We start from the raw sequence: 14,407 nt of genomic DNA, 5'->3' as shown, positions 1-14,407 counted from the left end.
TCCTAGATTTGTCAATGTAAAAAGACCCACCGCAAGGCACATAATAGTAAAGTTGGCAAATAGGAATGATAAGGAAAGAATACACAGGGAAGTAAGGGAAAAAAAGAGAATAACCTATAAAGGAGCCCCTATCAGACTGTCAGCGGATTTCTCTACAGAAACCCTACAAGCTAGGAGAGAATGGAGTGATATATTCAAAGCTTTAAAGGATAAAAACCTTCAGCCAAGAATCCTCTATCCAGCAAGAATTTCCTTCAGATATGAGGGAGAAATTAAATCTTTTCCAGACAAACAAAAGTTAAGGAAATTTGTAACTAAAAGCCCTCCATTACAAGAAATCCTCAAGAAGGCTCTCATACTTGAAAAAAGAAAAAAGGGAGAAAGGGGACACAATCCACAGACTAGGGAGACCGATGGATAGAACCAGAACAGGATAGCAAATATTCAACTATAGCATTAGGGTAAAAATAAGGAAACTACCAAAACAAGGACAATCTTAGCACTTTAACTACAAATTAATAAGACGAATTGGAATAAAAAATGAAAATAATTATTTAGGAGGGGAAGAGCAAAGGGTCTAAATCAGTATTAGTCGAGTAAGTAAGAGACCACCAGAGAATAGACTATATTATACACGAGATTCTAAATACAAACTTCAAGGTAGACACTAAAATAAAGTACAGAACAGAGTCACAAATCATAGATAAGAAAAAATCTAAGAAACCCAGCATAAGAAATTGCAGTATTAAATGGGTAGTCTAAAGCACACAGGAAAAGAAACACAGGAAAACAAGATAATGAGCGACAGATTGACAGCATTAAGTCCACATGCATCAATAATCACTCTCAACGTGAACGGATTGAACTCTCCAATAAAAAGACACAGAGTGGCAAAATGGATTAAAGAACAAGATCCAACAATTTGTTGCCTCCAGGAAACACACCTCAGCCCCAAGGAGAAACACAGACTCAGGGTGAAGGGGTGGAGGACAATACTTCAAGCAAATAGCAAGGAAAAAAAGGCAGGTGTTGCAATTCTCATATCAGACCAAGTGGATTTCAAAATAAGACAGGTAAAGAGAGACACAGAGGGACAGTATATAATGATCAAAGGGACACTTCATCAAGAAGAAATAATGCTTATAAATATCTATGCACCAAACACAGGAGCACCAAGATTCATAAAGCAACTATTAACAGACCTAAAGGAAGATGTTAAAAACAACACAATAATAGTAGGGGACCTCAACACCCCACTCACATCAATGGACAGATCATCCAGATAGAAAATCAACAAGGAAATAGTGGAGCTGAATGAAAAACTAAAACAATTGGACGTAATACACATATATAGATCACTCCACCCTGAAGGAGCTGAATACACACTCTTCTCAAGTGCACATGGAACATTCTCTAGGATAGACCATATGTTGGGAAACAAGGCAAGCCTCTACAAATTTAAAAAAATTGAAATAATAACAAGCATCTTCTCAGATCATAGTGCTATAAGGCTAGAAATTAATTACAAGAAAAAAGCTGAGAAAGGCACAAAGATGTGGAGACTAAACAACACACTACTGAACACGCAATGGATCATTGAAGAAATTAAAGAAGAAATAAAAAAATACCTGGAAACAAATGAAATTGATAGCATGCCATACCAACTCATATGGGATACAGCAAAAGCTGTATTAAGAGGAAAATTCATCATAATACAGGCACCTCTTAACAAACAAGAAAAATCCCAAATAAGCAACCTTAAAGCACACCTAACTGAACTAGAGAAAAAAGAACAAATGAAGCCCAAAGTCAGCAGAAGGAGAGAAATAATAAAAACCAGAGCAGAAATAAATACTATTGAAACGAAAAAGGCAGTAGAAAGGATCAATGAGACAAAGAGCTGGTTTTTTGAGAAGATAAATAAAATTGACAAACCACTAGCCAGACTTACAAAGAAAAAAAGGGAGAAAGCTCAAATAAACTCAGAAATGAGCGAGGAGAAATAACAACAGACTCTGCAGAAATACAACAGATTATAAGAGAATACTACAAAAAACTATATGCCAACAGAATGGATAACCTAGAGTAAATGGATAAATTCCTGGACTCCTACAATCTCCCAAAGCTCACTCAAGAAGAGGCAGACAATTTGAACAGACCAATCACAAGGAAAGAGATTGAAACAGCAATCAGAAACATCCCAAAGAATAAAACCCCAGGACCAGATGGCTTTCCTCGGGAATTCTACCAAACTTTCAGAGTGGACTTAATACCTATCCTTTTCAAGCTATTCCAAAAAATTAGTGAAGATGGAACACTTCCTAACACATTCTATGAGGCCAACATCACGCTGATACCAAAACCTGACAAGGACACCACGAAAAAAGAGAACTACAGGCCAATATCACTGATCAACATAGATGCAAAAATTCTAAACAAAATTTTGGCAACCAGAATTCAGCAATTCATCAAAAGAATCATACATCAGGATCAGGTGGGATTCATACCAGGGACACAGGGATGGTTCAACATCCGCAAATCAATCAACGTGATACACCACATCAACAAACTGAGGAATAAAAACCACATGATCATCAATAGAAGGCATTTGACAAGATCCAACAGCCATTTATGATGAAAACTCTGAACAAAATGGGCATAGAAGGAAACTACCTCAACGTAATAAAGGCCATATACGACAAACCCATAGCCAACATCATACTCAATGGGCAAAAACTGAACCCCATCCCCCTGAAAACAGGAACAAAACAAGGATGCCCTCTATCACCACTCTTATTTAACATAGTGCTGGAGGTCCTGGCCACAGCAATCAGGCAAGAAAAAGGAATAAAAGGAATCCAAATAGGGAGGGAAGAAGTGAAACTCTCACTGTTTGCAGACGACATGATCTTATATATAGAAAACCCCAAAGAATCCATTGGAAAACTGTTAGAAGTAATCAACAACTACAGCAAAGTTGCAGGGTATAAAATCAATTTGCATAAATCAGTAGCATTTCTATACTCCAGTAATGAACCAACAGAAAAAGAACTCAAGAATACAATACCATTCACAATTGCAACAAAAAGAATAAAATACCTTGGGGTAAATTTAACTAAGGAAGTGAAGGACCTATATAATGAAAATTACAAGGCCTTTCTGAGAGAATTAGATGACGACATAAGGAGATGGAAAGACATTCCATGTACATGGTTGGAAGAATAAACATAGTTAAAATGTCCATTCTACCCAAAGCAATCTACAGTGTCAACGCCATCCCAATCAGAATCCCAATGACATTCTTTACAGAATTAGAACAAAGAATCCTAAAATTTATATGGGGCAACAAAAGACCCCGAATTGCTAAAGCAATCCTGAGAAAGAAGAACAAAACGGGAGGCATCACAATCCCTGACTTCAAAACATACTACAAAGCTACAGTAATCAAAACAGCATGGTACTGGTACAAAAACAGGTGCACAGATCAATGGAACAGAATTGAAAGTCCAGAAATAAAACCACACATCTATGGACAGCTTATCTTTGACAAAGGAGCTGAGGGCATACAATGGAGAAAAGAAAGTCTTTTCAACAAATGGTGCTGGGAAAACTGGAAAGCCACATGTAAAAGAATGAAAATTGACCATTCTTTTTCACCATTCACCAAAATAAACTCAAAATGGATTAAAGACCTAAAGGTGAGACCTGAAACCATAAGGCTTCTGGAAGAAAACGTAGGCAGTACACTCTTTGACATCAGTATTAAAAGGATCTTTTCGGACACCATGCCTTCTCAGAGAAGGGAAACAATAGAAAGAATAAACAAATGGGACTTCATCAGATTAAAGACCTTTTTCAAGGCAAATGAAAACAGGATTGAAACAAAAAAACAACCCACTAACTGGGAAAAAATATTTGCAAGTCATATATCTGACAAAGGCTTAATATCCTTAATATATAAAGAACTCTCGCAACTCAATCACAAAACATCAAACAACCCAATCAAAAAATGGGCTGGAGACATGAACAGACATTTCTCCAAAGAAGATATACTGATGGCCAATAGGCACATGAAAAGATGCTCATCATCGCTGATCATCAGGGAAATGCAAATCAAAACTACACTAAGATATCACCTTACACCCGTTATAATGACAAAAATATCTAAAACTAATAGCAACAAATGTTGGAGAGGTTGCGGAGAAAAAGGAACCCTCATACACTGCTGTATGCTGGGAATGCAAACTGGTGCAGCCACTATGGAAAACAGTATGGAGATTCCTCAAAAAACTAGAAATAGAACTACCATACGATCCAGCCATCCCACTACTGGGTATTTATCCAAAGAGCCTGAAGTCAGCAATCCCAAAAGTCCTGTGCACCCCAATGTTTATTGCAGCACTGTTTACAATAGCCAAGACGTGGAAGCAACCTAAGTGCCCATCAACAGACGAACGGATAAAGAAGATGTGGTACATATATACAATGGAATACTACTCAGCTGCAAAACAGAACAAAATCATTCCATTTGCAATAACATGGATGGACCTTGAGAGAATTATGTTAAGTGAAATAAGCCAGCGAGAGAAAGATAATCTGTGTATGACTCCACTCATATGAGGAATTTAAAACTATGGACCAAGAACAGTTTAGTGGATACCAGGGGAAAGGTGGGGTGGGGGTTGGGCACAAAGGGTGAAGTGGTGCACTTACAACATGACTGACAAACATTAATGTACAATTGAAATTTCACAAGATTGTAACCTATCAATAACTCAATAAAAAAATATATTAGGAGAAAAAAATCTTAAAAAAAAATTAAAACAAAATTAAAAAAAAGAACAAATTAAATGTAATATAAGCCAAAAAATAATAAAGATCAAAGCTGAAATTAATGAAATATGAAAGACCAAAATAACAACAACAAAATCCATGAAACCAAAAGCTGGTGCTTGTATAATAAGGGAATATTGCATAAAACACTATTCCAATAAATTTTAGAACTTAGATTAAGCAACTTCCTAGAAAGACACTAAAAGTACCATAACTTACTCAAGAAGAAATAGGTAACATGAATAACTGTATCTACTCTAAAAATTGAAACTTTGTTTAAAATCTTCCTGCAAAGAAAACACCAGGCCCAGATTGCTTCATTAATAAATTCTAATATTGATAGTAGAAAAAAACTACCCGTTCTACACAACTCTTCCAAAAATATAACAGAAGACTTCCCAACTCACTCTCAAGAGGCCATAATTATCCTGATACAACAACAACAAAAAGATATTAAAGAAAACAATATTTCTCATGACCACAGATGCAAAAATTCTAAAAACAAATTTAGCAAACCAAACCCAGCAATACATTAAAGGATAATACATCATGACCCAAGCAGTGTTCATCCCAGGAATGCTGGGCTGGTTTACCATTATTCCAAAATCCATCAATATAATTCACCATATTAACAAACTATATTTTTTAAACCATATGACCATCTCAAAAGACACAGAAAAAGCATTTGACAAAATCCAACATCCATTTCTCACAAAAACTCTAAACAAGATAGGAATAAAAGGATATGGCCTCTATCTAATAAAGAGTATCTACGCAAAACCAACAGCTACCATCATACTTAATGTTTAAAGACTGAATGCTTTCCCCCAGTACAAGGATGTTGCTTTCACCACTTCTATTCAACATTATACTGGAGTAGCCAGTGAAACCTGCAAGGAAAAAAAGAATTCCATATTGGAAAGAAGGAAATAAAACTGTCTTTTTATTCACAAACATAATTTCCTATATGGAAAAGCCAATGGAAACCACAAAAAAAACTATCAGAACTAATATTTGCATCTAGCCAGGTTGTAAAATACAAAATCAATATACCAATATCAACTGTTTTTATACTCTAGGAACAAACGAAAATTTTTAAACACCACTTATAAAGGAATCAAAAAAATACTGAGATACATCTTACCAAAGATGTGAAAGATGTGTACATTAAAAACAACAAAATACTGCTGAGAGAAATTAAAGATCTTAATAAATGAAGAAATAAATTTGGTTATGGGTCAGATGACTTAATATTGTTACCACGTCAATTCTCCCCAAATTGAACTACAGATTCAACACTGTCCCAATCAAAGTCCCAAAAAGCTTTTATAAGAAAACTGACAATCTAGTTCTAAAATTCATACGGAGATGCCAAGAACTTAGAAGACCCAAACAACTCTGCAAAAGAAGAACAAAACTGGAGGGTCAATACTACCTAATTTCAAGATTATAAAGCTACACAATGAAACTAATGTGGCATTGCCATAAAGACAGACAAACAGATCAATTAAACAGAAGACAGAATCCAGAAATGAGCCCACATATATATGGACAAATAATTTTTTGATGATTTTTTAACAAAGACATCAAGGCAACAAGGTAAAGACAATACAGTCTTTCAACAAAAGGTGCTGTAAAAAGTGGATATTTATAGGTAAACATTTGATCTATACCTCCCACCATACACAAAAACGAACTCAAAATGTATCACAGACCTAAATGCAAAATCTGAAATAATAAAAGCAATGGAAAAAAACATAGGAGAAAATCTTTGCAACGATGGGTTAGGCAAATTTTCTTAAATATGACACCAAAAGCACAATTCATAAAAGAAAAAAATGGCTAAAATGAACTTCATCAAAATTTAAAATTCTGGGGCAGGCCCAGTGGCATAGCAGTTAAGTTCATGTGCTTGGCTTCAGAGGCCCAGAGTTCACAGCTTCAGATCCCAGGCGTGGACATACACATCGCTCATCAAGCCATGCTGTGGTGGCATCTCACATACAAAACAGAGAAAGACTGGTAAAGATGTAAAGACTGGTAAAGCTCAGCGGCAATCTTCCTCAAGCAAAAAGAAGAAAAATCTTCCTCACAAAAAAAGAAAAAAAAATTAAATTCTGCCCTTCAAAAGGTACTTTTAACAGAGGGTTAAATCTGGGAGAAATTTCACCAAGAAGTAAAAGATGAAAGATATACAGTGAAAACTATAAGACATTAATGAAAGAAACTGAACAAGACAAATATATGGAAAGATATTCTGTCCTCAAGGATTGCAAGAATTAATATTGTTAAAATCTGCATACTACCCAAAGGAATCTACAGATTTAATGCAATTCCTATCAAAATGGCATTTTTCACAGAAACAGAAAAAACAATCCTAAAATTTGTATGGAGCCACAAAAGACCCCAAATAGCCAAAGCAATCTTGAGAAAGATGAACAAAGCTGGAGGCATCACACTTCTGATTTCAAACTATAATAAAAATCAACAGTAATCAAAACAGTATGGTATTGGCATGAAAACAGACATATAATCAATGAAAAAAAATGGAGCACCCAGAAATAAACCCATGCATATATGGTCAATTATTTGACGACAAAGGAGCCAAGAATACACAATGGGGAAAGGATAGTCTTTTCAATAAATGGTGCTGGGAAAACTGGGCAGTCACATGCAAAAGATGGAAACTGGACTTCTATCTTACACCACACACACAAAAAATCAACTCAAATGGATTAAAGTCTTGAAGGTAAGATCTGAAACCATAAACTCCTAGAAGAAAATTCAGGGGGTACGATATCAGTCTTGGATTTTTCAGATTTGACACCAAAAGCAATGGCAACAAAAGCAAAATAAACAAGTGGCACTACATCAACCTAAAAAGCTTCTGCACAGCAAAGGAATCATCAATAAAATGAAAAGGCAACCTAACAAATGAGAAAAAATATTTACAAATCATATAACTCATAAGGGGTTAACATCCAAAATATATAAAGAATTCATACAAGTCAATAGCAAAAAAACAAACAACCTGATTACAAAATGGGCAGAGGAACTGAATAGACATTTTTCCATAAAAGACCTACAGATGGCCAAGAGGTGCACGGAAAGGTACTCAACATCACTAATCATCAGGGAAATGCAAATTAAAACCACAGTGAGATACAACCTCGCACCTGCTAGAAGGGCTTTCATCCAAAAGACAAAAAAAAAATTGTTAGCAAGGATGTAAAAAAAAGGGAACGCTTGTGCACTGTTGGTGGGAAGGTAAATCGGCACAGCCACTATGAAAAACAGAATGGAGGTTCCTCAAAAAATTAAAAAATAGATCATACAATCCAGCAGTTCCACTCTGAATATCTATCTGAAGGAAATGAAATCACTATCTCAAAGAGATTTCTGCACCTCCCACGTTCACTGCAGCATTATTCATAATAGCTAAGATATGGAGACCTAAGTGTGCGTTGACAGATGAAGAAATGAAAACGATGTGGTATGTATCTAAAATGGAATATTATTCAGTCATAAAAAAAGATGGAAATCTTGCCATTTGAGACAACATGGATAGACCTTGAGGGCATTATGCTAAGTGAGATAAGTCAGACAGAGAAAGATAAATACTATACAATCTCACTTATATGTGGAATCTAAAAAAATTGAACTCACAGAAACAGAGAGAAGATTGGTGGTTGCAGGAGGGGGGAACAGGTGAAGGTGATCAAAAGGTATAAACTTTCAGTTAATAAGATAAATAAGTTCTGGGGATGTAACGTGCAGTATGATGACTACAGTACTGTATTATAGGGGGCCGGCTCCGTGGCCAAGTGGTTAAGTTCACATGCTCTGCTTCGGAGGCCCAGGGTTTTGCCAGTTTGGATCCTGGGTGCACACATGGCATCACCCAGTAAGCCATGCTGAGGCGGCGTCCCACATAGCACAACCAGAAGGACCTACAACTAGAATAAACAACTATGTACTAGGGGCTTTGGGGAGAAGAAGAAAAAAAGAAGACTGGCAAGAGATGTCAGCTCAGGTGCCAATCTTTAAAAAAAAAAAAGTACTGTATTATATATTTGAAAGTTACTGAGACAGTAAATCTTAAAAGTTCTCATCTCAAGAAAAAAAATTTGTAATTCTATCAAGTGATGGATGTTGAATAAACTTATTGTGGTAATCATTTCACAATATAAATATATATTAAACCATTATGTTGTATGCCTTAAACTAATACAATGTTATACATCAATTATATCTCGAGAAAATTTTTTAATTCTGCTCTTCAAAAGGTATTACTAAGAGAGGGTTAAATCTGGGAGAAAATGTGTGCAAAATATGTATGTGATAAAGGATTTGCACCCAGCATACACAAAGAACTCTCAAAATGCAACAATAAGAAAACCCAGTAACAAGTTTAGCAATAGATTCTGACAGACACTTAGCCAAAGCAGATATAATGACGACAAATAAACACGTGAAAAGGTGTTCACGTCATTAGTCACTATAGAATTAAAACCACAATGAGATATCACCATATACTTATTAGAAAGGCTAAAATTAAAAAGAGTGACTATACTGAGGGTTAGCAAGGATATGGAGTAAATGGAACTGTTATACACTGCTTGGTGGAAATATAAAATGGCATGTACAATCACTTTGGAAAGTTTGGGAGTTTCTTAAAAAGTTAAACATACACTTTTCACCTAGGAAAAAATTCCACTGCTAGGTATTTACCCAAGAAAAAAGAAAGTGTACATCCACACAAAGACTTACATACAGCTTTAAGTGTAACAGCCCCAAACTGGAACAACCCAAATGTCCATCAACAGGTGAATGGACAAAGAGTGGTATACCCATACAATGGATACTATCTTAGCAAAAGGAATGAATTATTGACACACACAACATGGATGAATCTCAAAATAATTATACTGAGTGAGAGAAGTCAAACATAAAAGAGTATATATGATTCCATTTATACAAAATTGTAGGGAAAAAAACTAATCTATAGTGACAGAAAACACTTAAGTGGTTTCTTGTAGATAAGTGGGCTGGAAGGCGTGTGAGAGAGGGATTACAAAGAGATATGAGGAAACTTCTGGAATAAAAGATATGTTCAGTATCTCGACTTCGGTAGTGGTTTATAATGAGTATATATACAGGTCAAAATTTATCAAATTATACACTTTAAATATGTGTAATTTACTATAGCTCAATTATACCTCACAAAAATCTCTCTTAAACAAAATACTAAGAAATATTACCTTTTTCTTTCAGCTCTAAAACAAAAATAATACATTCTCTTTCCTTGCTACTCTTGATAGTACTACTTCTAAAACATTACAAAACTAAAAATTTTTCCCATATTTTACACATTTTCAAAAGTGAACCCTTGGAATTTCTACGCTAGACACAGATGTTAAGTTTGCAAAGACAGAAATATACTGACAAGAATATTTTCCCCAACCACCTACTTCCACAACCCGGTTACTGGGAGTCTTGCCCCTGGTATATCCCCCTTTACAAGGGTATACATATGACTCCAATGATCTTTCTTTTGCATCACTATGACCCAAAGACATCCTTTGAAAAAAATATTGCCACTGTCACACTCAATCTTCCACATTGCCTTTTCTGCTTTCCCATCTTCCGGTTTTCCTTGATAACTAAAAATGATGCCTATACCTCTTGTTTAGTTTCATTTTCTCACATCTACCAAATTTTAATTTTTTAAGATATGTTTAAGAGTAAGAAAACTATTTCTACACACTTACCTCAAGTACTGGTCCAGCTCCAAGAATAATCTGTTCTACACCACTGGCAAATCCTTTCTGACTGAGAGCAGTAAGGTGATGAATAAGAAAGTTTGTGCTTTGAGTCTTCCCGGAACCACTCTCTCCAGAAATCACAATACACTGATTCTTTTTGCGCTGAAGCATAGCATGATAAGCTACATCAGCCACAGCATAAATGTGCGGCTCAAGTTTTCCCAGTTGGTGGTTATCATACATTTTGACATATTTGGGGTTATAAATAGGAAGAAACTTGAATGGGTTAATAACTATTAGAATACTGCCAACATACGTATAAATTTTTTCATGCTTAAAGCGATATCGTAGATTTTCTAAGAGAGTTTTCTCATTCAAATCAGGTAAACTACATAAATCATCAAAGTCTTTCTGTTGAGGCTGTGGAAGAAAACCCCGTTCCATCATCCTGCGACGTTCTTCTGTTACCCGGAGCCATGACTGAAGACTACCATAATGGATTGATCCATCAAGGTTTTTTTCTCTCAGAAGAAAGCGGTAGTCCTCTCCACTCAGGCGATTTTCCAGAGCCATTCGGGGCCACAACATCATTCGCTGAACTGGACAGTCTGTTGGATTGAGTATCCATTCTTCTCCACCAAATTCCTTTACTTCTGCTAGTACGTAACATTTTGTTTTGTCAAGATTAAGCCTGTTTATGAGAGATTCAATCACCTCAGCAGCTGTGGAGTTTTTTCTGGCAGGAATTGGACAGTAGATTGTCCCTTCTGAAATTGTCCCAGGATATATACGTAATGTATGTTCATTATCCTCAAAGCGTCGTCTTCCTCCATCATTTATATTCATATTGGATCCTGTCCCATCAGAATGGATAGTACGTGTTCAAGACTGTGCAAACCATTTTCGTGGCAAAAGAACTGTAATATAAAAGATGCGAAACATTTAGAAGTCATATTAGACAATCATTGCTTTCCGATGCTCAAGAAAGGCAGGATTAACAATCATGTTGATTACATCTTTTAGAACACAAAATCCTAACTCTTCTCTCAGTATAGGAACAGTCTTGAAAACAGTCTCATTGAGACCACGTAGCATTACATTTTATTGTGCAGATCTGAAAACCTTCTAAAATAGCAACTTACCAAAAAATTTTTTCAATGTTTTATTAACAATTCAAAATCCAAAGAGTACAAAGAATTTATTTTGCCCCCTACTATCTCAAATGTTTCTAAAAGTACTTGGGATCATAATCAAGTTCTTTTTTTATATTTAAAGAGCCTCAGTGAAGACTGGATTAAGATGGACAGAATAAACACACAAATCTAATCACCCTGGACCCAAAAGCTCTCATACTTAAAAAAATCAAGAAAGAATGCCACCAATGGAGTAAAAATTTTGTGAAATTAAAAACAGTAAGAAGATGAGATCAGATAAACAGAAATTAAACTAGTTGAAGTTATAACTAAGATAACAATGAGAGAAACCTGCCAAAGAACAGACATATTTTCAAGGACTTCTGGCTCTCACTCTCCACTTTCCCCAAGGTGAAGAGGTAAGGGAGGCAACAAAAAGATCCTGCCCCCGGCTTGCTGAACAAAGCTGACAAAATCATAAACTAGGCACCATTATAAATTTTATTCAACCTTCCCTTGTCCTTCAATCCCACCTTTTTATCTAACCTTATTTCATTCCTTACAGTATTCTGCATATTCTTCCAATCTTCTCCAACCTCACATACCACACCTCTAGAAGAATGATTTCAACTTTTATACCTCACTGAGAAAATAGTAACTTCCTTTAAATGACTTCTCCAACTCAAAACGTATTCCTATTTTCATCTCATCTCTGTTCTTCCATTCCTGTCAAGAGAGAAAATATGTCCCACATCCTTTCCAGGGCTAATAAAACCCATTTCTTATCATCTCCATCAGTAACCTGCCCCATCGAAAAACCACCGTCATGAGTTAGCAATCTTTCCCTTTTTACTTATTTCATCCTTTAACATATAAAGATGCGGTTATTAAAAAAAAAAAGAAAAATACCTTCATTTACTTCTCTCTCATACTATTACATATTTGTCAAAGTCCTCTAATGAAGAAACTTTGTTTTTCATCTTTTTCCTAGACGACGTTTTAAACACAGAGAATATTACAGAACATATAAAAAGCAGCCATATATCTATCATCCAAATTCAACAAGTTTGAAAACTGCTATAATTCCCCCAGATCATTTTAAAATCAAATAAAAAATATCAGAGATATAGTTAAAGCTTCTTCCATTGCTCTGCAGAGGTAATCACTATCCTGAGGCTGGTATTATTCCCATACATGTTTTTATATTTTTATTATATATGTGGGTCTCCCTAAACTATATATAGTACAGTTTCAGTTTTGTAAGCTTTAAAAAAAATGGTATCATACTATATTTAATAGTCTGCATCTCACTTTAACTTAATATTGTCTTTTCTATGTATAAATGGTGATGTATGTAAAGTTCATTAACTGCCAAATAATATGCCATTGTATGTAGATTCATTAATCGAAACAAATGCACCCTCTGGTGGGGGATGTTGATAACAGGGGTGGCTATGCATGTGGTGGGGGCCGGCAGGGAGTATATGGCAAGTCTCTGTACCTTCCACTCAATTTTGCTGTGAACCTAAAAATGCTCTAAAAAATACAGGATTTATTTTTTAAATCCCTTTGTATGATTACACCACAATTTATCAATCTACTGTCCTTTTACTGAACACCTAGAATGTTTCCAATAGAACACTATTAAAACAATGCCGTAATTCTAATACATGTCTCTTCAGGTGCCTTTGCTAGAATTTCTCTGAGCTTTACACCTAGGAGGGGAATTGCTGGGCTTTAAGCCTCTTCAAATTTACTAGATGGGGCCGAGCCGGCCCTGTGGCCAAGTAGTTAAGTTCACGCACTCCAATTCAGCGACCCAGGGTTTCACTGGTTCAGATCCTGGGCACAGGCAGGGTACCGCTCGTCAGGCCACACTGAGTCAGTCCCACGTGCCACAACTAGAAGAACCCACAACTAAAAAATATACAACTATGTACTGGGAGGATTTGGGGAGAAAAAGCAAAAAAAAAAAAAAATTTACTAGACATTAACAAAATGTCCTCCAAAATAGGTGTACCAACTGATTATTTCAGTCAGTATAACAAGAGCTCACATTTCTCTGCCTCCTTACCAAAAGTTAGTATTGTCAGACTTGATTTTCTGCCTCTATAAGTGTAAAAAGCTGTCTTATTACTTTAATTTGCATTTACCTGATTACTAGTGAGGATAAGCAACTCTTATTTGCCATTTGGGCTAAGTTGCTTATTCATTTTCCCTTTTTGAGTTGTCTTTTCCTAATTGGTTTGAATGAGTTTTTCATATATCCTGGATATTCATCAATTTTCAGTTGAATGTGTGACAAACATCACCTACCAATCAGCGGCTTATCTTTCTATTTTGTTTACACTGCCCTTTGTTATAAAGAAGTTTTTCTCTTTTTTTTTGAGGGTTTTTTTTTTCTTTTAGATTTTTTTTCTCCCCAAAGTGCCCCCAGTACACAGTTATATATTTTCAGTTGTGGGTCCTTCTAGTTGTGGCATGTGGGATGCCACCACAGCATGGCTTGATGAGCGATGCCATGTCCACGCCCAGGATCCGAACTGGCGAAACCCTGGGCCGCCAAAGTGGAGCACTCGAACTTAACCACTCAGCCACGGGGTCAGCTTTCGAAGATTTTATTTCTAGTAGTCAAATTTATCAATCCTTTAAAGGTTATAAATTATTTCTTTTTTA

The 14,407-nt window shown here is 35.7% G+C and overlaps 1 protein-coding gene across 6 annotated transcripts in view; it reads right to left on the bottom strand.

Moving 5' to 3' along the window:
* LOC124233049 (unconventional myosin-IXa) overlaps window positions 1-14,407 on the bottom strand; it is a 289,642-nt gene that overhangs the window by 230,746 nt on the left and 44,489 nt on the right. For all 6 annotated transcript variants that reach the window (XR_006886963.1, XM_046650076.1, XM_046650077.1 and 3 more), the window contains exon 2: window positions 10,605-11,515. Coding sequence is in view for 5 of the 6 variants with exons in the window: in XM_046650076.1 (XP_046506032.1) it covers window positions 10,605-11,444 (840 nt within the window). In the remaining variant the exon portion in view is untranslated. The remainder of the gene's footprint in view (window positions 1-10,604; window positions 11,516-14,407) is intronic.

Source organism: Equus quagga, unplaced genomic scaffold (genome assembly GCF_021613505.1).
Source record: "Equus quagga isolate Etosha38 unplaced genomic scaffold, UCLA_HA_Equagga_1.0 153_RagTag, whole genome shotgun sequence".
Taxonomy (NCBI): domain Eukaryota; kingdom Metazoa; phylum Chordata; class Mammalia; order Perissodactyla; family Equidae; genus Equus; species Equus quagga.
Note: the sequence above shows the minus strand (reverse complement) of the source record. Positions and strands in the feature narration are given on the sequence as shown.